Source organism: Artemia sp. Qi Xiang Cuo, chromosome 11, assembly GCF_049724085.1.
Source record: "Artemia sp. Qi Xiang Cuo chromosome 11, ASM4972408v1, whole genome shotgun sequence".
NCBI classification, from domain to species: Eukaryota; Metazoa; Arthropoda; class Branchiopoda; order Anostraca; family Artemiidae; genus Artemia; species Artemia sp. Qi Xiang Cuo.
Genome location: NC_142804.1, coordinates 23,420,471 through 23,444,627, shown reverse-complemented (window position 1 = coordinate 23,444,627; position 24,157 = coordinate 23,420,471). Strand labels below are relative to the sequence as shown.

General features: G+C 35.0%; 1 protein-coding gene across 3 annotated transcripts in view; it reads left to right on the top strand.

Moving 5' to 3' along the window:
• The window catches only part of LOC148946777 (uncharacterized), a 196,655-nt gene that overhangs the window by 75,855 nt on the left and 96,643 nt on the right, over positions 1-24,157 (top strand). For all 3 annotated transcript variants that reach the window (XM_089096596.1, XM_089096597.1, XM_089096598.1), the window contains exons 3-5: positions 8,526-8,683; positions 15,628-15,848; positions 23,909-24,066. In XM_089096596.1, coding sequence (XP_088952722.1) covers positions 8,526-8,683; positions 15,628-15,848; positions 23,909-24,066 — 537 coding nt within the window. The remainder of the gene's footprint in view (positions 1-8,525; positions 8,684-15,627; positions 15,849-23,908; positions 24,067-24,157) is intronic.

The following is a 24,157-nucleotide window of genomic DNA, read 5'->3' as shown; positions in this document are numbered from 1 at the left end:
GATCAATTAGGTGGCTTTAGGCTTTAGGTGGCAAAATGGAAGAATATTAACTCGATTGTCAGTTTTTTGTGGTGGGGGGGGGGAAATATTTAAAACGTTCAAGCTTCCCATTAGACGAGGTATTAAAAATATATGTATAGATGAATTCATTTCGCTTGGGCTAGTTTTCCCGTAACTTTTACTGTCAGAAAGAGGAAATCAAGTTATGCAGGAGTTATGGCGACAAATCTGTGTACAGTGTTGCTGTAATAAATATCCATATGTGTCAGCTGCAGAGGAACACACCATAATGTCTCATGAGGAAAATATTTCACGTTTGCCGTATTATTGTAGCTGCATCATTTTGTCATTTCGTAACGTGAGCTTTTGAGCTTGACTGGTCTATGGTCTGTTAACTAAAAACAAACCGCTAATCAGAATAGAGTTTATATTCTTATGGACTTTCTGTAAACCAGTGTGATAGATATACTTAGTCAATCCGAAAACACTGTTAGACAACTTTCAACATTAGTTTTACCCGCGCAAAGCGACGATAAAATGGGTGTATGGAGGACTATTCTTTTTACGATTATCCGCATCCGCGCAATTTCTGTTTTGAACACCCTGCACGATATCATGGTTGTAGCGGCAGCTGCCACCTAGTAAAGAGCGAGCCACAGCCCATAGTAACCAAAAATTAAAAAAAACGCGTTTAGAAAAAAAACTAACTAGTGAAGAAAATTGCCATGTGAGACTGATTCAGGAATGTTAACTATTATTTCGGTTTGTCTTAAAAGTAAAAGTATTGCGAAAAAATGTATGTTGATTTCACAAAAAAGCCTGAAACCCCTCGAAAATGCCGCCAAATCAAAACGAAAAATATACCACTAGAATCACTATAATTCAACATCTTGTAGGGGGACTCTACACTCCCCCTCCTTGAACAACAAGGAAAATCACTTTTTTGCATGGGTAGCACTGATCTGTCTCCCGTTTTTTCTTTTTTATATTGTAGGGCTAGGGGGGTGACCAGAACATCATAGAGAGATGTATAATAGCTCTTCGTCTGGCCACCATTTGCTCACCGAAATCCGAAATGTAAATTATTAATATCTTTGCACTTCTCATGCATTTACTTTCTATTATACAAATCCCCCAAAAAATATCAATGTTGTAAAAACCACCCTGCTTCACATAAAAAGCAAACCTACATTTTATTACAGCCAAAAAATAATGATATCAATTTCTTCGCCTCTGTGCCATAGCAAGACTTAAAAACAAATCTTTGACAGTAAAAAGAAGTTTAAATATTGTTTTTCAGTCCCGGTGTGACAGCACTATCCTGAAAATGTTTTTGAAAGCCTAAAGAAGTTGTGATTTTAAGTTTTCCCTTCTTTTTAATACGAAATAAAGATTTTCACCTCCCAGTTGGCTTTTGAGGTAATACAGACAGATTCTCGTGATAAATCTAAATTTAAAAAAATACTTTTAGGTGGTATGCGTCATCAGTAAAATATAACAGATCACACAAAACGACTGAAACTTTGCTTCGAACTTGTTTGGAAAAAGGAACAGTCTTAACAATTAAAAACTTATTTATAACTCAAATAATGAAAACCAGCTTAATAAAAACTTTAAAGTGTTACAGTGTCCCAACACCAAATCCGCCGATACGTTAGCGGGGGGGGGGGGCATCTGGATCTGCCGCTAGAAAAATCCTTTTCAGATCCAAAGCGAAAGTCAATCATTGAACTGAGTTCATTGTGCAGAAGTGATACCAAATTAAAACAAAAAATAAATAAAGCAACAATGTTTACCGTACCAAAACTATATTGTTTTTTGTTTTCAGTAAAGCGCTATTTTTCTGTAATGTTATAAACATTAGGGAAATATCACCAGTTGATTTATTTGCATTATTTTTATTGATATATGTTAGGTCAACTGTGAAGTAATAATTTTGTTCGTTTTAAGTTTCAACTTCGCTCTTTACTTCCCTCGGAAAAACTTTTTTTTTTAAATTAATCCTACGGTTATAAGCCGTTGATAAAACGACTAGTTTGTAGATGCTAAAAAAAAAATTATTAAAAAATCTAAAAGGGTGTTTTTTTCCTACATCGAATGTTCTGTAAGTTACCAGATGGGACTCAGAACTCCCTACAGACAAAGCCCGACCTGCTGGTCCCTATAACATTTACTTGAGATCCGCTGAAACCATGGACAAAAAGAATTTAGCCTTTCCCTCGCAGATATTGTGTTGGGCACGGACACCAGAAGCTATAAATCCAGTTGTTGCGCAGGTTTGGTTGAATGAAACTGATGACAAGATATTTTAAATCTGTTGCCGCCCCCTCCTCCTGCAGAGGTAAGATAAGGTGAAAGTTTAAGAAAATATTTTCCACATGGAATTTGCCAGATTTGTCTATCTAATGAATTCGTCAAATGTTGTATAAAACCTGTTTTGCTACATTTTTTCAATCGTTTAACCATGCAGAATCAGGAGCGGAATTAAACGAGCCTCTGATAAGATCCCATTTTCCGTAACTGGAAATCGCGTTTGAGACTTGCAGGTTCCGCGAGTCCCAAAGGGGTAAAACCTCATTTCGGAGAAAGTCTTCGCTTTTCACTCTTGCTTTATGAATTTTAAGCCTAATGGCTGATGCATGGCTAGAAGCTATCTAGAAACCATCGAAGAAGGTGACCCCTGGTGACATTATGCATATTTCATCCACAAAAGAAGATTGGTATTACTTAAATTACATTATTGTAAATCGATTACAAACCTTAAAGGGACAGCGGCGCCAATTCACGAAAATTGTATTTGTGTGTGTGGGGGGGGGGGGGAGTCCAAGTCATTTTTTTATTTTTTAAATGAAGGTACAAGAAAAGTTGTTCTTCGAAATCCAGAAGGTAATTTTTTTAATGGAAGTATGAAAATGTATTCTTCAAAATCCAGAAGGGGCAATTGCGCCCCTCCTCTCCTCCATTTGGTGGTCCTGAAAGCGGGAAGAGCAAGGCTAGAAGTTACATAAAGACAGAAAAACGAACAAAAATGGGATTTTTAAAGGCCAAATGAAAACACTGACAAAACACAACATAACGAATATTTCGAGGGGACAAACGCCTCTCTTCTTCAGAGCGAAACGAAAAAATATATTCAATGAGAGTGCCAAAGAAAAAATCAACAAAATAAAGAGCGGAAAGTCAATGTGAAAAAAAGCAACAAACCAACAAAAAAAAACAATGAAAAAGCGAAAAATTTGAAAGATGAATAAAATTCAATAAAAGTAAAAAATTATAAGAATTAAAACAAAATACCTAACAACTATAATAGTGAGTAATTCGTCCTATAAAAAAAGGTTTAACTCCGAGATAGCCTATATTTGTGCTACTGTTAGTTTGTTATTGTTCTACCGCCAGCTAGCGCAATTAATCCGGTCAAACCGAAATTGAGTGTTTCAAATTTTCAGAAAAAATGCACATTTTAGTTATAAACTCAATTGCGGTGCGTTTGTAACTAAACGTTTTAGAAATTTTGTAGGAAAACAGTTCTTGAAAAAAGCTTTAGACCTTCTATTTTTCTTTGCTCTCTTTCTAAAAATCCTACTCAAAGTCCATCTTTATCTTTGGTAGTTTCTCGGTCAGGAAAGAGTGTCATTTTTAGTTTTTGTATTTATTTATTACTCAAAGAGGAACATCCTATTTGTGTGGTTTTGGGATATTTCTGTAAGGACTTTCCGAGGGCTCTTTCGGAAAATATTAAAAAAAAACTTGTTAAAAAGCGATGCAATTTAGATATTTGGAACCAACAATGTACTTTTTACGAAGGTTCTGACGCTTCCCGCATCATTGACAACGCGTCATAAAGCATTCCGGGGGGGGGGGACGTTTGTGTAGACGTTTTGTCACACACAACCTTCCCAAAATGGTAGTGTTATTGACCTATCACGACCAAATTAAAGAATGTCATGGACCGATTTGGATCTGTAAATCGCAAAATAGAGAACCTTGATGCTTGTGAATATGGTACTGTAATATGCAAGGGTTCAATTTGTCACTTAAGGATACACTAGACGGTCAATAATTTTGATCAAAAGCTTCCGTCAATCGAATTAAAGCATGATTGACCGTCTAGGAACCGATTGAGTCATTCAAACTTTCTATGAATCACTGTCAACACTTGACTCAAGCGTCAAACAGGTTGCTAGACGGTCAATCATGCTTTAATCAATCGATTGACGGAAGCTTTTGATCAAAATGATTGACTGTTTAGGTTGTCCTTCAGAACACCGTGTATAAATGGCGCCGTCTACATGATATTCATTGGGTTATTGATCTTGATCTCAGGGAATTGTTATTTATGGTATTAAATAAAAACAAACAATTTTTTTTAACTGAAAGTAAGGAACGACGTTAAAACATAAAACGAACAGAAATTATTCCGTATATGAAAGGGGCTGGCTCCTCAACGCCTCGCTCTTTACGCTAAAATTTTTTACTGTTTAAAAAAAAATAATAGTTGTGAGAAAGTCAAACTTTAACGTAAAGAGCGAGGCGTTGAGGAGGGAACAGCCCCTTTCATATACGGCATAATTTCTGTTCGTTTTAAGTTTTAACGTCGTTCCTTACTTTCAATTACAAACACTTGTTTTTTTAATTTAATTTTTGAAAGTTTTTGAAATAATGCAGGTTTTTTATTTTGGCTCACCGTAAATGAATAATTAAAACAAAATTTACATATTAATTTTACTTTTATTTGGTTAAATGGCTTTCTCGAAACTTGTTTAATTTTATTTACGAACGTCTTTATTAGTAATAAATATACGTAACTTACGAATTAACTTACGTAACAAACTTCTATATTCATATATTTTTAATACGTATATTAGGGGGCTCGACCCCTAGTCAATCCTTCGTTCTTTAAGCTAAAGTTCGAATTTTGTTCCATTTCTTTAAAAATGACCTCTTAATCACAAAGACCGTTATTTAAAATAAATAGCTCTTATGACAGTGCCTAAAAATCTTTGGCTTAAAGACCGAGGTATTGACTAGAGTGTGAACCCAATCATACACGTAATATTTTTCTGTTTGTTTTAAGTATTTATGTTACTCTTTATTTTCATTTGGAAAACTTGTTTTTTTTTATATTTAATTTCTGATATTTTTTTTAAATAATGAAGGGAAATCCGACGCCCCCCCCTTCATAGCAATGTCCCTACCCCCATGAAAACTTCCTCCATGGAAAGATCTTCCCAAATAACCCCCGACTCACTCCCCCCCCCACTACCAGAAAAAATCCCCTCTGAAAACGTCTGTATACTTCCAAATAACCAATACTATATGTTAACAGTGGGTAAAGTTCATAACTTTCAGCCCTCCTCCCGGGGACTTCGGGGGATTAGGCCTAAGTCATCCTAAAGAACATACTTATCATATTTTCAACCATGCTGAACAAAATGGCTATCTCAAAATTTTGATCAGGTGACTTTGGGAAAAAAATGAGCGTGGGAGGGGGCCTAGTTGCTCTCCATTTTTTTGTCATCTAAGAAGGGCACTAGAACTTTTAATTTCCTTTCTAATGAGTCCTCCCACGATATTCTAGGACCACTGGTCGATACGATCACCCCTGAAAAAAAAAACAAAAAAAAAACAAAAACGCATCCGTGATCTTTCTTCTGGCAAAAAATACAAAATTCCACATTTTTTTAGATAGGAGCTTGAAACTTCTACAGTAGGGTTCTATGATACGCTGAACATAATGGTGTGATTGTCATTAGGATTCTATAACTTTTTGGGGGTCTTTCTCTCTTTTTTCGAGAATCAGCCAAATTTTCTCACGTGCGTAACTTTTTATGGGTAGCACTAAACTTTATAAAAGTTATATATTTGAATTCGGCATTGAAATCTGGTTCTTTTGATGTATTTATTGGTATCAAAAACCCGTTTTCTAGAGTTTCGGTTACCATTGAGTCGGGTCGCTCCTTACTTACAGTTCGTTACCACGAACTGTTTGATATTAGTTTATGTATTTCATATAATTCTGTCGCTCTAATCTATTAGACTAATGCAGCGTTTTCAGCTTTTTGACCGTGACCCCGTATAAGATTTTGAAATTTTGCGTCACCCTTAAGAATAAATAAATATTAAGTGATTGAAAATTTTCCAATTTTATTCATTTAAAACTTCAGTAAATGAAGTAGACTTAGTTTCAACGTATTTTGTCCCTAGCGCGAAGGATGATGGCGTTGCATCACATGATAGTTTCAAATTAGGAGGTAGTCATATTAATTTTTGTCTCAAATTATGTCAACATTCGATTCTCTTCAATATTTTTTTTTTTATATACAACAAGGCTAAGAACGCAGCTTCATATGTATAAGTGCTGACAAAAGCGATTAAAACTATACTTGGAATATAGTGTTTAAAACTTCTTTTTTTTAAACTTGGAAACATGTTCTTGAATGACAACTTGAAGACAAACTGATAGTTTGTCTAGATGTAAAAATTTACGTAGTATTTCAAAAGATTTAATTTTTCATTTCATCATAAATTTTTACACGGATTAATTTTTTGAATTATCCAACGACTTCCCGGTAATTTAAACCAAAACCTTGCAAATTTAAATTTAACTCATTAAATATAACAAATGTGTCGCATAAATAGCTTGTTTTATTAAGCACTCTAAACCGCGGAATCTATTCTTAAATAGTAAACACTATTTTATTTTAAAAGGTGGGTTTTCGTTCAAAATTTTCTACGGTCCCGTGTCGGGCCGTGACCCGCACTTTGGGAGACACTGGACTATTGGTTAGCAACCCGCGGCAGTGCTGTACGCTTGGACGAGAAAAGAGATCTCAAGATTTTTGTTACGAGTGAGGAAGCGGGCATCATTCAGCGTTTGCAGTTCCAACGTTTTTCTGCGAGCGCTTACTTTACTATCCAAATAGAAATGAACTTCACCCTTAAAAGAAAATTTTAGGTGAATGGCTTGGTGTCCGGATCTATCAACTGCATAAAGAAACAACGAAGAAGAATAATGCTATCAGTTTTTGGATCTCCAATCACTTTCAACTATTAAAAAGGGCACTAGTTCTTTCTATTTCCAATTGAATGAGCCCTTTTTGAAGTTTCTACGACAACGCTTTCTATAAAAACCTTATATAACCCCAGGGCATAACTTACATCTCTTGTTCTGAGGGGTTTTGGAAGTTTGTCATCCTCAAAAGACCTAATTTACTGAGCTTTCAACTACGTTGAACAAAATGTCCATCTCAAAATTTTGATTGGATGTGTTTGGGGAAATGGTTAACGTCAGCGGGGGGTTAGTTACCTTCCAGTCTCTTCCGGCAAATTTAAAGGGCACTAGCCCTTTCTGTTTTCAATCAAACGTATCTCTTTTTAATCTTCTACGACGACGCTTTCTATAAAAACCTTATATGCCCCCAGGGCATTACTTAAAGCCCTTGCCCTGAAGGGTTCTGAGGGGATTATCATCCCCAAAGACATAATTTCCCGATCTTTCATCGACATTGAACAAAATAGCTACATTAATGTTTTGATTGAATGTGTTTGGGGAAATGGTGGGCTTGGAAGGGGTGTTAGTTACCTTCCAATTGCTTTCGGTTATTAAAAAGGGCACAAGCCCTTCCAATTTCCAATCGAATGAGCCCTTTTTGAAGTTTCTACTACAATTCCTTCGATACGAAGTGCCCTGGTCTAAAAGAAAAAAATAAATAAATAATACATTGTGCCAACATCCAGGCACGTACGTAGGAATTTGTTTCGAGGGGGGGGGCAAATCCTTCAAATCCATTATTTTGTGAGAAAAGTCAGAAAATTATGGGAAAATGAAAAAAAATCATGAGATTTCGGGGGGGGGGGGGCGGAGCCTTACCCCCCGGCGAACAGCCCTGCCAACATCGTTCTTTACTTAGGTAGCGCTATTGCGCTGCCTATTATTAAACACAGCATAATTCTTGAGTGCGTTCCGTTTAACAGACAAGTACCTAATTCGTATTTAATTCGTAATTCGTATTTAAAACGAACAGATTTTACTACGAAAGAAATCAAAAGACAGTGCAACTGATGAACATATGGATACTGAAACGAACAGAAATTAAAATGAATAATAAAATCCAAATAAAAAGGAACGGAAATCACCCTGAATTAGAGTAAAACTTCCGCCCTCCCCCTAAGCCTTCTATAGACCAGAGCGTTATTTTTGTTTTACTGAAAACTATTTATAGTCCCAGCTGTACGTTTCCATGCACTTTGCCTTTTTTTAAATTGTCCCAACCCTCGAAAGCTCCCCCCCCCCATTCAAAAAGTTCGAGGTTTGTTTAAGATTCTGCGCGTAATTTATTATTTTTTTTCATATGATCCGCCTATTTTATTCGTCTTTCAAGCGTTTGCCCTTCTCCCCCGTGAAACAAATTCCTTTGTTCATACCTAGCCTTCAATCGTGGAAAGTTGAGATACATATTCTTCTGGAAATCACCCTGCAAGTTATGAAACTACGTGGGCGTGTAATTCACTTCTTATTTTTCCAGAACACAAGAAAAGGCGAAGAACGAGAGAGATTTAAAGCAGAAGCAGAAATTTTGAAAGGTTTAAATCATCCGAACATTGTGAAGTACTATGATTTTTGGGAAACGAAAGGAACAGTTGTTCTCGTCACGGAGATGATGAATTCTGGTACCTTGAAGACGTAAGTGCGTCGTTAATCTCTCTGTTTCTTTCGCAAACAGTATGAACGAAAATCAATTAAGCTTTGTCTTCTTTTATAGAGTGAATGTCTTAACGTATATTCAGCGTTTATTAGACTGAAGCGTGTTTAGCTCCGTATGAGGTAATAAAAAGACCCTGAATGGAAAACTTAATCATTTTAGCTCTTGTTCAAAACTAACCAGCGCAGCCCAGATCAGTGTCTTTATTCGAAAAAAACATATCCATGCTTAGAAACTCATTTTGGATCTAGGAAATTCCTGAAACGATTTCTTCGGTACATGCCGAAACTATAAAGGGAGCTGAATTCGAAACCGGCGCATCACTACAGAGGTTTGAATTTCTTATGGAAGGCCTATCATGTGATACGGGCCATGAATGCATAAGTCCAATTCCATTCAACCGTTTTATGTTTTTTTGACTAATTTCCCCCCTCTGGATTGTATTTTCCGTATATACCAGATGAGAGTCAGTTTGAAATAGTACAAAGAGCCAAAACAAGGCAAAAGAATTACCAGATGAGAAGTACTGGCGGGATTCGAAAAGAAGATTCTTGACTTAATAGAAATGCACAAATTATCTATAAAATCAGAATGAACATTAGATGCCCCAATTATAAAAATATGGATATTTCTCGCTCTAATAATTATAATTATGGTAAATATCATTACTTGAACTCTATCAACCATAATGGGATTCAAAAACACCCTGATTAACAGACATTTGAATCGAAGAATAATTTTACGCTATCTCAAACCTGAGCCCATAAGGCCGACATTAGCGATCGTTATATTTGCATGGCCAGGAGCTTTTGAGATTTCTTATCAATACTTTTTGGTTCAAAATGGTTAGACTGTTTAATTTTAACAGCTTAAAAAAAACATGAAATCTTAAATTCTAAAATTTCGTCTTTGAGAGGTATATAAGGGGTTGCCCCCTCCTCAGTACTTCGCTCTTTACGCTAAAGTGTTTTTTTTTTTTTTTTTTTTTTTAATCTGTAAAAAGTTTATTATTCTTATTAAATGATCCTTTTGTATCAGGATTCATTCTTAAATAATTAGAACAAAAAGTCAAACTTTAGAGTAAGCGCGAGGTACTGAGGAAGGGGCAATCCCCTTATATACGTAATCATTGCTGTACATTTTGAGTTTTAATGTTGCTTCTTACTTTCAGTTGAAAAAACTTGTTTTTTCTATTCAATTCTAGAAAGGGATTTAAGGTTTCTTTGATATCTAGCACGTTAATTCTCTTAAAGGGTGACTATCTTTTTGTTTATTTGCTTTTGAAGTTTCCAAACTAAGCCATTCTCTAGGATGTGTTGCAGGTATACTGGAAAAGTAGTCAGTGTCTTAATTACAGTCTTTGTCTAGACTAATAAAATGTGTAATAAACGGGTTATAGTCTGATGTGGTAAATACTTTCTATTATAGATTTAAAGAGGGGAAATCCATTTATATTAGACAAATCATTTTTTGGTATTTTCAAATTGTATAAAATGGTTTTTAGTATTTTGTTTTTGTTATTTTGTATTTTGTTAGTACTTTGTTGTTTTTATCAGTACTCCTAATTTAGACTCTTAGGAAGGACATGCCGTGCAATAAAAATCACCACTTTAGCTCGAAGTTTTATATTATTTGTAAACTTTTGCCATTTCTAGAAGTAAAAGTGTTCCTGGCGCCATCCCATCCAGCGACGGACCATCCAATGGCTAAATATATATAAAAAAAACTTAGAAAAGAATACTTTTGAAATTTGCGAAAAATTGATTGTAAAATTGGATCCCAAGAAGCTATAGCTTATAATGGCATTTTAAAAAGGTAGAGCTGAACAAACTAAGTAAAAAAGTAGATAAAATTTGCAAAATATACTTTTAACCTCTTGGGAAAATATTTATTATTATTACCATGAGATTTTGACAAATTAATTCCGTGGGGGGAAAAACATATCTGAATATAATCTAGAGATTCTGATAAATAATCTTGTTTGGGGATGACTCTCTAATAATATTTGACTGATAAATTGGCCACTTTTATTTTAGCGTAAAAACGTCTTGGGACTTATAAAAGTAGCTTTTAGAATAAAGAGAATTAATATCATTAATATAGAGAACGCAATACTAGCCCCATTTTTTACAAAGCATTTTACTTCAATCTCGTTATTATTATTCTATATGATTATGTTCACATTTTTTTTCTTGTTTAATCGAGTTACTAGGGTCTAAAAATTCGCTTATCTCAGTCGAAACGCTTTATTTGAATTTTTTCTATCGATGTGGGACCAGGGGTGTCAATTCACCAAGATACTAGGAGGGTGGAGCTAAAATGTATTTGAAAAAAATCAATGAGGAGAATTTTTTTAAAGTTTTTCAATAAAAAATTTATATCTTTTATGGCTGTAACCTCCAGGTCTTGAGTTGCTTTAATAAAGATTAGGCACGTAATCGAATTGCATTGGTACACATAATCCTTCTATAAACTTTGCTGAAATTTGGGAAAAGAAGTATTAGTAGACGGTTTTTTAAAATGCCATTATGTTGTGTCGACAACTTAGCCGTTCAGATGCAGTGATGAAGTCGACTTCGTGTGTTTTTAACTCTTGTTCCTCAACTTGCCGACTTTTTTTTCTATACTTTTGTCGCATAAATTTGTGAGCTATTTTTCGGCCATTTCCAAATATTCAATTACTTCCAAATTGTATCATTACGTGAATTCTGATGACAGTGCAATTATACAATATTAAAATTCTCCCCACTTTTATACTCCTTGGTACTTATCTCTTATAGCCACCACACTCAAGTTCTTGGTCTATGTAGAACCAGTTTCTTTCTGTATTTCAGTATGTACTTGGTGATAATCAGCTTAGTGTGAGAGAGATAAACTACAATATAGTTATATTTTAATTAAATATTTCAGTTGGTATTTTGGTTAGGTTAGGGTATGTTAGGTTAGAAACTATTTAATGTAATGCGTTCTGGGGGGCCTGATTTCCATAATTCTCTGTTGTAGTTTCCTTAATTTTGTTACTAAAGTATTTATTTTCATTATACTTAGGTATATTTCATTAGGATTAACCTAACTTCACTTCTTGAGTGTTGTGGCTATAAGAGATAAGTACTACTCCTCTTTCTGGCCCTTTTTAATATTTTTCATAAATTGCCTGCTTTTCGACCACTGCCGAATGTTAGTTCACTTCCAAATGTTATCAGTATAGCCTGTGCACTTCCAATGGCAGTGCAATAATACAGCAACAAAAAAATCGCCCCTTCTATATGCCTTCCCCCCCCCGTCCCCTTAATATTTTTCGTAAATCGTTTGCTTTTTGACACCTTTCGAGTGTTTTATTACTTCTAAATTTTGTCGATGAACGTGGAATAATACAACATCAAAATTCTCCCGCTTGCTTACTCCCCCTTCCAGCCAACTTATTATTTTTCATTAATCGTCTGCTGACTGAAATTAGAGACCTCCTGAAGGTTGAAAGTATTGAGCACAAATAGGAAGAGTTCCAAAACACATGACTAGACTTGTTTTGCTGTTAGATTTCGATGAAATATCAGACTGGTAATGTATCTATGAATTGGGTGCAGCAAAAAGTATAAAACACTCACTATTATGCAAGAATTGATAGCGCAGGGTTAGAACACTTATCGGGGGCCGTGGCATCTTAGATTCAAATCCTAGATAAGACAAATTTTTGTCTTAGAGAAAGCTAGACTTTTTAGTGTCGTAGAAGATTAAAAAGTTGAAAATAATAAATTTAAAAAAAAAATCTTTTTAAAAGCCCTTTATCGAAATGGACTTGAAAACTGGAGAAGAATTTCATTTCTCAAGAATCTGTGGACATAAGTGAAAACGAGGGGTACAAAAGGGATTGGTTTTTCCGTAACTTGTTATTTTTACCTCGTTGATTTTACCTCGTGATATTTTACCTCGGAAAACTCCACTGCATATTTGAATTCAAAAGTAATTAACGAAACTATTGAATACCAAATTCAGAGACAATATTGAAAAAGAAATTTGATAATGTCGTAAGTGTTTTAGATGACGGAATTCATAATTAACTAACCATTTTATTGAGTTCCAGAACATGTGAATAATATAATCGAAAGGAACTTAAGTATTTGTGTTCAAAGGTCTCTAGTTTCAGTCAGTGTGAAAAGTAATAAGAGGGCCTCGGGGGAGGGGGATTTTATACCTAAAACCATCGTAAAAGTGTAGTTAATAAATTCTTAAAGTTTCTTAGAAATGCATTCGATTTTATATTTATAGCAGATTTTAGATTCTAGCGTCAATCCAATTAGCTCACTCCTAGCTTTGCATGTCTATAAAAAGTGTTACTGAAATAAGGTTTGATAAAAAAGAGAGAAAAAAACAGGGCGATTGTCTCCGCACTTATCCCTTAGTGTCGATTCTTTTAAAAGGAAGTTCAATAGACACCATTTTGCGAAAGCTTTAGGCTGGAGGCCTTTTACCCCTCCCCCGGAATCAAAAGATCTTATGACTTTCCCCACAATTTATCATGCTCTCTAAATTCTTTGACGATTTTTTTAATCTTTTTCTACGCCTCCCACCCCTCCCGGAAATAAATCCTGCGCAAATGCTTGATTCCTCCCCAGGTTAACGGTTGAAATCACTTTAGTCTCTGTCAGTCTATTTTTAAATCAAGCCTCGATTGCTTAGAATACGATGCGTTTTTTTTTGCAATCTAATTTTTTCTTAGATAAATACGTAGTTTATTGTAATGAAAAGACAGTTTTTTTGTGCTTGCATATAAATAAACCTTGTCTTCAGTTTGAACTTTGTTTAGCTTATCACATTCTAGAATCGTCGAAACAAAAGCAAAATATGTATTGCATAAACTTCAAAGTAAATTTGTAGATTTTTTTCTTTCTACTCTTGTAAACATAAAAGAAAGATATAGTCTTAAGGTTAAGTTTTTTTTCCATTAATTTGTTTTAATACTTGGTAGAAGGTCAAGCCCTAGTAGCCTTTGGGCTAGGCTCACGTATTTCTTTGATTTAGAATAATGTGGCTTCCAGAAATAATTTACAGAGGATCCTTTTTATCAGATGAAAACAAGGAATGTAGATAAGGAAGTCTAATGTCAGTGCCACATTATAGTCACACTTGTCGATACAATCAAAATTAAGCACGATTACAGCGCTAATTACGTTCACCGTTCGTAATCTTTCGAGTTGAACATTGTTCAACTTTCAAGCATAAATTTTTCAACTGGCCAATCAGAGTCAAGGTTTAAGGTGTACTTTTTAAAACTAGAAAAGATGGAAACTGAAAACAGTGGTTTTTCTATCCGGGAGCAAAATCTGACAAAAGTTAAGAAGACTTGGTATTAGTAGAGAACAGCTGGACCGAAATTACTGTTGGTGCAAACTCTTTAAACTAAAAATGTGACGCTAAAATGAAGAAAATTGCCTTGTCATGCATGATATTTAGCTTTCTTTATCAATAGATGTGACTATGATGTGGCACGGGCATACATCGAAAAGAAACTAATTTAGAGCATGTCATATTTTGTTCGCCATTAGGGTTGCACCATGTAGCTGTGCATCAGATAAGATGCGCATATACAGGGTCTTCTTATTTTTTAATCCCCACCCTCGCCCTGAAATAAGATTATGTGTACATGTCTGTGTGTCGGTTTTTCAATGCTCTTCCTTGTTTGTTTTTTCGGCACTCTTCTGCTGAACTCTTTTTATATCTCAAACTCGAGACACGTTGAAAAACCCGTTTTTCAACGGGATGATACAAGACTCCGCTGTAGAGAAATACAATGTATAGCGTGGTTTTAATTGCGTATAATATATTCAAAGTCCTGTTTTTTGTTTTTTTTGGGGGAAAGAGGTAACTAGGTTAGGTTACGTATTTAATATATGATATGCTTTACCCCCCCCCCCTAATATGCAAATATATAGCCCAAATTTGATTCTAAACTATTATATAGTCATCCTATTTTATTTTGTTTCATTAGCATTAACCAAACTAGCACTATATAAACAAGTCCAGTTAATAGAAGAGTACCGTCACCTATGACCGTAACACATAAATCTGGCGTGAATAACATTTAAGCTACTGCTGACAGATACGTAGAGTATGTCTTCAATCTAAGCCGTCCAGAGAAAACTCTAGGTAGTTTTATATGCAGTTTCAAATTTAAATTTGTTAGATTGGTACAGTTATAGTAAAGTGGGTATATGGAAAATATTGTACTTCAATTAAGGTTTATTTGTCTTGATAGTAAGTACTTTTCTGCTGGTGGTAATAAAAAAATGGATATCGAATTTGTTTCGCCCTTTGTTTCCACCAATGGTAGGCCTATATATTTTGTAGGAACACAAAAGTCGGCTCTCATATTTATTAACATCTCATACTAAATCGGTTTGATTTTCTTTCAGTTGAAAGCACTAAAGGCGGTAATTTCCGATAGCAAACTTTTAAACAGAGTTGAAAATTTGTTTTTCAGTAGGGGAAATTAAATTTATAATTTGAGAAACTGGGAGGTGGGCGGACTGCTTAGCTACGAGAGGCGACGTGAAACCACCAGTCCAGCATATTTAGTTGTTAATTTAGTTTTGTAGGGTGGGTTATGAATATTGATTTGAGAAACAATATAAGAAAACGCTGTATAAGTTACTGCGGTTTAAATAATAACGGTTTGCAGAGTTTGGCGGCTGTTGCAAAAACCTGCTACATTTCTGCCTAGAGAATTAATTCAGTTCTCATTGTGTCAGTATTTTTCAAAGTAGGCGAATGTTTCCTTTCAATAATGACGTCTCATATCAGTTTTTTTTTTTCTCATTCATGATGAAAAAGTTATTTGGCGAGATTGTTTATAAGCCGTCAAATAATTCTTCTGTTAAACAGTTTGCTTCTTTAATTATTTGTACCCGTATTTATTTCGTCATTTCAGTTTCCTGAAAAATTTGAATCATATCAAACCCAAAGTTTTGAAGAAATACAGTCGTCAAATTTTGAGAGGCTTAAACTACCTGCACAATCAAAATCCACCAATTGTTCATCGAGATCTGAAATGTGATAATATTTTCATCAATGGTGCAGATGCCAGTGTAAAAATCGGGGATTTAGGTTTAGCCACTTTCAAGGTCCGCTCGACCGTTAAGTCTGTTATTGGTAAGTTTTTTTTTTCTCTTTTTTGTCACTCACGGTAAGGGTATGGTTATGTCGCTGCAAGATGGTAAAATCAGTCACGTAGTCAAAATACCTAGGGTTTTAATCACTCGATCAGACTAAAAGATGCATGGTAATTACCCTTTACTCAGAAGTCGTTCTTCCCTCCCAAAATTTGAATTAGTTTGTCTTCAAGCACAAATTACTGAATTCAAACTAATGCTGGCTATTCTTTCTGGAAAAACGTCTTATTAATAGTGAATTGCCTAAACGTTAAAGCTGGTAAAATTAATAACTGCAAATTTGCAAAATCTTGATACCTAATTTGAAAACATGCTTTAAAATGTGCGTAATAAGGAAGTCGAATTTAGAATGTCATTACTGCTCAGCGATTTGAGGAAAAGACGGACGCAAAGTTTCCAAAATGCTTCTCGGAACCATTGGATATTCATCATTTTAAATACAGCTTTTTAGGTGGAATTTTTTTCTTTTCTTTTTGAATGGGTATTTGTCTATCCGATGACTACAAAGGATACTTGGTTGCCCCAACCCTTAGTACAAATGCTGTAGTGTATATTGTCGTTTTCTGATAGTTTAGAATAACCATAGGAGATTGGCATTAGCTGCACTTCTCACTTGGTACTTGTGTATTATAATGACCACAGCCAAGAAGTGAATTTAGGTTGATCCTAATGAAATATACCAATATATGATGAAAATATAACACTTTAGTAACAAAATTATGGAGATTACCACCCAGAGCGTATTATATTAAATACCTAACCGGACCAACTCTATATATTGCATATTTAATTAAAATATACCTGCATAGTAGTTTATCTCACTCATGTTAAGCTATTTATCTCCTAGTGCATATAGATAAACCGGTTTTACAATAGATCAAGATCAACAATATGGTCACTATAATACATAAGTACCCCTCACTTATTCAGATTTCTGCTGGGAGACTAAATAAACAGTCCATGTGTAATCTCATATAAAAGGATTTATTAAGTCTCACTTATAAATTTGCTTGTTTTTTTGTGTTATTAATTAACACAAAAAAGTAAATAGCAACGTTAGACCTAAGAAGAGCAGAAATAAAGTCAAATAGCAACTCAAGGCTAAAATGAATGAAATCACTATCAATAAATAAGTGAAACCCAAAACGAACAGAAACTACCACAAAGGGGAGTAGGGCTAGTGTCCCCTTCGCTTTCTAAAGACCAGAACGTCAAATGTGCTTTATGTGCTTTAAATCTTAGTTGACTTGTTGACTGTCAAGACACTAAGGGTAAGGGAATTTTAAGCATGTTCTTGCTAAGTTATGCGTTTTCTTTGCCAAAACGTTTTTTCTGAGATTTAAATCAGTTTTAGTGCCAAAAATGAAGAGGGCAGTACAATTGATGCGAGGATGTGTGTTACAATAATATAGTCCATGGAGTAATATAGTCCATATAGTCCATACTTTTTTTTTATCGGGAAATGTTTTCTTTTCTTCCTTTTCTTCTTTGTTTTTCGGCTTTGAAACGTATTAGAGCTTTCCAGAATTTTCCCTTTTTGGTTTTGTTTTTAGAACATAAAGGGAAAGCAGGTCGTCCGCGGTTGGGGTGGGAGGAAGTCGTAAAGAAAGATTTAAGGGAATTGGAAACTTCCGGGAAAGATTAAAGAGGTAGGTTTTGAATAGATTAGCGTGCGTAGCTTTGTTGGCCTCAGGAGGCTTGGTGCTATGGTGCGTCGTTAGTAGTAGTCGTATAGTTTTTTCTTGATATCTGTGTGTATGTAAATTTAAGTGCACAGAACTTCTGAATTTAATGGGTTTTTATGGTAGTTTCTTGATTTAGCTTTATAGTTTTTTTTATTTACAGATTTTATGACAAGTTTGTAAATGAACTGGATGAAGGTTTTTAGTTTCTTGAACTTGGTTTTCATGCAATAATTTTAATGCAGTATTTGAATTAGGAGACTCAATCCTAGTATAATGTATCTGGTTGTTTTGGAAGGTGTAATATCATTATCTTTTCGGTTTATTTATCTGAATGCGGAAGCAGAAGCGGCAAGACCTTAGTAATGTTTGTTCTCTTCTTTTGAGCTTGTTTAAGCGAATTATTAATGTCCTTGAACCTTGCGATATTTGTAACTTTCTTGGGCTTAATTTCTGTAGAAGTGCGACTCTGAAACTTGTTGTGTTAGTACATCAACTTTCGCAGTCTCCAAATTGGATAGGGCTAGGGAGCCATCTGATTTGTGTTCATTCTGTTTTCTTCAATTATGGCTAAGAGTTTGGTCTTTTGAACTTCGGACCCTCCCTCTGTTACTTTAAGCTAAACTTGGGATTTGTATTTTATATTAGGATTTAACTTTGCTGAGTTTGCAATAAGTCTTCTGGATGGGGGAGGGATTGATAGTGTGGATTTGTAAATTCACAGTGGAATTCTAGAAACCATTTCTTGAAGTCACCTAGTACAACAATTTTCAGAGCTTGTAAAGTTATTGTCTAGGTGTGTTTACTATTTCTCATTGGCCCATTGCCAATGACATTTCACTAATGCCCAGATTTAGCTAGCACTAATTTGAGCCAATCAGATTTTTCTTAGAAGTTTCTGATCGACTGAAAAATTCTGTGAAAAATTCTGGTTGGCTCAAATTAGCGGTAGCTAAATCTAGGTATCAGTAAAATTTTGTTGTGAATGGGTAGATGAAGCATCAGAAGCAGGGAAATTGTATCAACATGGAAGAAATCATGGGTTTTCATCATGGAATTTTTGGGGTGTAAGTCGGGAACCAATTTATTCTAATAATATTAATCCCGTGGTAGTACATTGTATAAATATGAGAATTTATACTTTTTTTTTACCGTATCTTCTGAGTTTTTTTTGCCATTTCTATCATGCAATCTTCGACTAAGTATTAGGATTGCTTTATCCCTGAATTTTTTAGTTGGCAAATATTAGTTGTCTCAATAAGATAATGTCTTTCATTTGGAATTGTGTGCTCAAGTTCTTTTTTGTTGACTTTATAAAATTTCTTCAAATAATTAAAATTATTAGTTTGTTTTCTTGAAAATTACCAATTACAAAAAACCTGATTCTATCTATTGATCAGTATCTTGCAGTACTACATTCCTTGAAAACAAGAACTCACACCTTTTGAGATTTTGGTTCTAGTAAATGTTGGGAAGGAGCCACCAAATTTGGGTTTCCAGATTTACACCCTACAGGACTCTGTGCCCCGACTTTTAAAATTGATGGACTGGGAATTTGATTCTTGGACCCGGATCTGGTTCTCGATGTCTGGACACCTTGAAGCGGACTTCCGGAGACCCAAGTGGGTACAACTGTTGCCCTAATGTTAGTAACCCCTTCCAATATATTGCAAATAAACCCCTTCGAATGTAGTAAAACTAAAAAGCTTATGAGTGAATGTTCTCCTTTTGAGGTAATGTATTTACTGTTTTGTGCTGATGAACAGTTTATAAGATTCTATTAAAGAAAATCTTAGGAAAATATCCCGAAACAGAAGGATTATTTTATTCAGAAAGTAGTTACCTGTAAAAAAAATCAAAGAAAATCTATACGTAGAGATATATCGAGCAATTTCTATTTTGTTTCGATTCCACGTGAGCAGTCGCTCCCAAAGAGCTGTCTTTGGTGTTTGTGTCTTGGGTCAAAAATCTCTGTTCTCCTGATTTTCGACACATTTTAAATTCAATTAAATTGAATCTCTCTCTGAAATGGCAATCAACAAATTTCTTTTGTATTTCTACCAGATATTTTTAATTTTTGGTTTCAGTTTTATGGCTTATTGTTTCGTGTTAAAGAGATAGCCGCACCCACGTACCATTAGGCTTATTGACTGTCTTTTCTAGCAAAGGCTTTCTCTAAGGAAAAAATGTCAGTTGTTTTTTTGGGGGGGAGGGAGGTATTGACGACTTATCCCTCTTTCAAGCCACATTCATATATCTCTATTCCGAAACAATTCACATGGAAATACCTGGTTCACTCCCAAGATTAAAAGGGGTAACTAAGCCCTATCTTACTTGGAAACGATCGGAATTACTTACAAAAATCTTTTAAGATGTTATCTTTGCTAAAATGCTCATTGATAAAAAAAATCTTCTTGAGATAAACATTTCGATTGAGAAGGAGGAGGGGTAGTGTTTGGGAACCAATTTTAATATTAGCTTCGTTCAACCTCTTCTTGAACAGAATGGTAACTGTGTTGCATTTTTTTTATATATTCAAGCAACTGTAGAGGACGAATTTATTGTGTTGCGCTAGCAACACTTTAGTTTTCTCCTGCTTTTTTATTCATTTTTCTCTGTGCTGCTGATTCAAGTTTATTGTAATAAATTAGTGAGAGCTTAAACTATGCTCTATGGGTAAGGATCATTAACAGCAAGTTTGCACTTCATGCAAGAGTAATCAATATAACATTACATTTTGGAAAGCTGTGTATAGCTCTTAAACTTGGTCAATAAGAATGGTTTTCGCTTTCCTTCAGCCAGAATCAACTGTAAAATACTAAAGTAGAGTTTCATAATCTAGTCATAGAGAAATGTCTGAAATGGTACCACCAAAAATTCGTTTTTTCGAGTCATCTTTCTACTTTTGACTGGAAAGCTCCGTTTAAGTATTCAGACAAGAATGCACTTCAAAATTGAAGCTTTGAGTAAATTCCGAAAGTACTTTAGATGTTAGACGTTTCCCTGGCCCAATCACCAAGATATTTAATTAGAATATCCAATAGAAAAATTTAGAGGTCCAAAAAAGAGCATTTTTTCTATGGGTCCAAAAGTCCTGCCATCTATTGTCACAAGCCATTTTTTAATTTCGGTCGAGTTTGTAATTTCATTTTTCTGCGATTGGAACTGAGGCAGAGGAATATTATTACGTCAAGCTCTCAAATGCTCCTAGTTTCCTCATTGCGAAGGATGGCGGTAGGCATAGTCCTCCAGGTAACCCCCCCCCCCCCCCAAATAAAAAATAGGCGCGGGACGGGCAATTTTCCGAAGGGAATCTTCCAGGGGGATACACCGGATCCCGTTAAGGAGGGGTACTACCATTTCGGCGAACCGTCATAACATCAAACCGTCGGAACCTCAAACCGTCATAACATCTAAAAAAAAATTTATAAGTCTATATAATAGTAATAAGTATATAATAGTTTAGAAACAAATTTCGGCTATATATTTGCACATCAGGGGGGTGGGGGTAAAGTCTAGAATATATTAAATACGTAACCTAACCTAGGTACCTTCTCCCCCCTAAAACCCAAAAAACTAAAGTTTTAAATTTTTTGATGTTATGACGGTTCGAGGTTCTGACGGATTTTTTTGTCGATGTTATGACGGATTTTGTACTGCTCCTGACGGTTCGATGTTATGACGCGTTCCCGTTGACATTGGCGATTGCCCTTAACTCCCTTATTAGTAGTGATATAAGAAAGTTGGTCCACGGCTAATGAGCCAACTTTTGAGCTGAGATAGATACAAATAAAATCGGACAATGAGTCTGCGCAAAACCGTGTTGAGTAGCCTACTGGTTTGGTGCAAAAACAAGCCGTTTGGCCCCTGGCCCCTCCGTCATCCCTATCACCCTGTTAATTTTTTTGCAGAAAGCTAGGTATGTTTTGCATCATGCAAAATAGAATTTCAAAAACATTCTCTATCTGTATTCTTGGAGTTACAAAGTGGGCCAGTGGCTACTCCAATCTTATCCGTCCCTTCCACTTTTTTGTGTGAAGCATGTTGGGTTTTGTCTGAACCAGAATGTAAAGAATTTTTAATCTGTCTGACAGAAGGACCAATGGGGCCCTATGCTCTCCTTACCCTACCGACAAATCTTTAGTAAAAATATGTTGTTGTGGCTGCTTCGTTGCTCCAGAATCATACAAGGATTTTGATTTGGTATTAATTGAGCTGCAAGGTTTCATCGATTGCCGAGAAACAAGGCCCAATTTTTCCTCCCACGACACTTGGTGGTGTAGCCTACCCAAGACTTACAAAAGATTTGTCCGGAAGAGATCTAAGGTCTCTGCAACACTTCACGTTGCCCAAGCAAGGTTAATGCAGTTGTATTTAATAAAGGATTTTTTTAAATAACGAAAAAAGAAGCAAAACAGCTAGTTAAATTTTACGATTTCTTTTGAAATTTTATTAGGATGATGATTCATATAGTTGAGTGGCATTCCAGGAACTTGAAGTATTTCTTTATACATATAATGAAACGGGTTATTAGTTATAGTTAACATTGTTGGGCAATGTTGCTGTAACAAAATTAATTAACTAACTATTTTAAGCCAAGGAACTTATTTTCCTTCATTCCAACATTGCAAAAATAACTTTTCCCTCATGGTTTGAATTCTTTTGAATGGGCTTATATTGGCCTTAAAATAAGTTTCACGACATCCAATATAACTCAAGAACATGGTCGAAAGGTTAAAGAACATGGTTGAACATGTCGTGTGAACAGATTATTTACCTGAGTTTGATTTTTTATTATAATTATTCCATGGGTTCTCTTCCAGGAAATAAACAAAATATTTTACAGATTCAGAACCATTAGTTACGATTTCGAGCCCTTTTTAAATTGATAATTCTTAGACAGAAAAACAACGATATCTTGGGGCACAAAAAAATAATGGCCATCAAAAAATTGTTTAAATGACTTCTTGAAGACACTAGGGCCGTTCTTTTACTCATCTTTGTGCTAAGATCTTACATCTTATAGCATTCTTCTGCAAACTTCTTTCATGATTCTTCTCTGATCAGCGGTCTAAGAACAATGATGAGTATATGATCAAAATTCTCTCATCATTGTTCTATATGGCAGAAAGATGGCGACTTTCACACTGTTTGCTTACCTCAGTGAGCTGTAAGATCTTAGAACAAGCATGAGTGAAAAGAACGGAAATCTTTGCAGAAGGATGTGAGATCTTAGATGTAAGATTTTAGTGCAAAAGAACGCCTACTTTCTTTCGTAAGCATATTTTATAACAAATGAATTCATTATAATAAGAGTATTTATTTCTTTTTCTGCTTTCTCTTTAAACATTTTGCAGTCCACATCTGGTATCTAGTTCAATTGTGTTGCGAAAGGACCATTTTAAGGTCCTTTTTTTGGTGCCGAGTTCACTCTATTGCGAGAAAGTGGAAATTTTATGGAAAGTATGGACCTCAAACTAAAATGGCAGTACATTTTGGAGAACTTCGTATAATTCTTCCATGGGACCAAACAGTTTTTCGCTTGTTCTTGAGTTAGAGGTTATGGTGTTTGATTTGAAGGGGTGTACTATAGTCTGTTTTGAAGAGGACTCTCTGAAATCATTCCGCCTAGCTTTGGTTTCTTCGAGCCGTGTTTATGCTTTTGAACGGAAAGTTTCATGTAAGCAGGAAGACTGGGACCGGTTCCAAATTGATGCTAGACTAAAATCTCAAATCTAAGATGTGTGATGATTCAATGGCTCCATCGCCGAAATAACTTACTATAACAATAAATCGAATAATTCGGAATTCCCAAAAAGAAGCATTTCCCTACGGTTGCGACAGTGCTGTCATCTCTTTTACGTTCTTGATTATGGCTGAATTTCTCATTTTATTTTCTAAGTTTAGGACCAAGGCAGAGGAATGGTTTCGCATGTTGCTGCTAAGCTTTAACGGTACTCTCAATGGCAAAGAAATTTGAGCTTGTCCTTCGTTCCTTTGTTAGCAGTGTTTTTTTTTTTTTTTTTTTTTTTTTTTTTTTTTTTTTTTTTTTTTTTTACGCTGAATAATATTACTTTGCGAGCTGATTAAAGTATATGCCGTTAGTTTTTCGTACAAAATTTCTTCACAAGATGTACCATTTCGAGAACTTTACTGGGTTGAGAAATGCACTATTGAGATGCATACTTAGAAAAAGAAAGAGTTCGATCTATGCTTTCAAGTTGAAGAACAGTCGAGGATTTTTTGGACTATTCCATAAAGAATAGAATTATACGAAATCTAAATCCACCAGAAGATTTATTTTACTTTGTTTTGATGTATTGTATTTTCATTGTTAAGACCTTATAAATATCTTTAGGAACTCCTGAGTTCATGGCCCCTGAAATGTATGAAGAGCGATATAATGAAAAAGTGGATGTTTATTCCTTTGGAATGTGTCTCATAGAAATGGCAACAATGGAATATCCCTACCTTGAGTGTGCAGGGCCCATGCAAATACTAAGGAAAGTAACAAGGGTAAGTCCATGCTTCTTCCTCTTCTTCTGAACGTTCCATGTATTGCGAAGAATAAAGGTGCTAGTGTAGAGTGTGCTTAGTACAGCTTTAA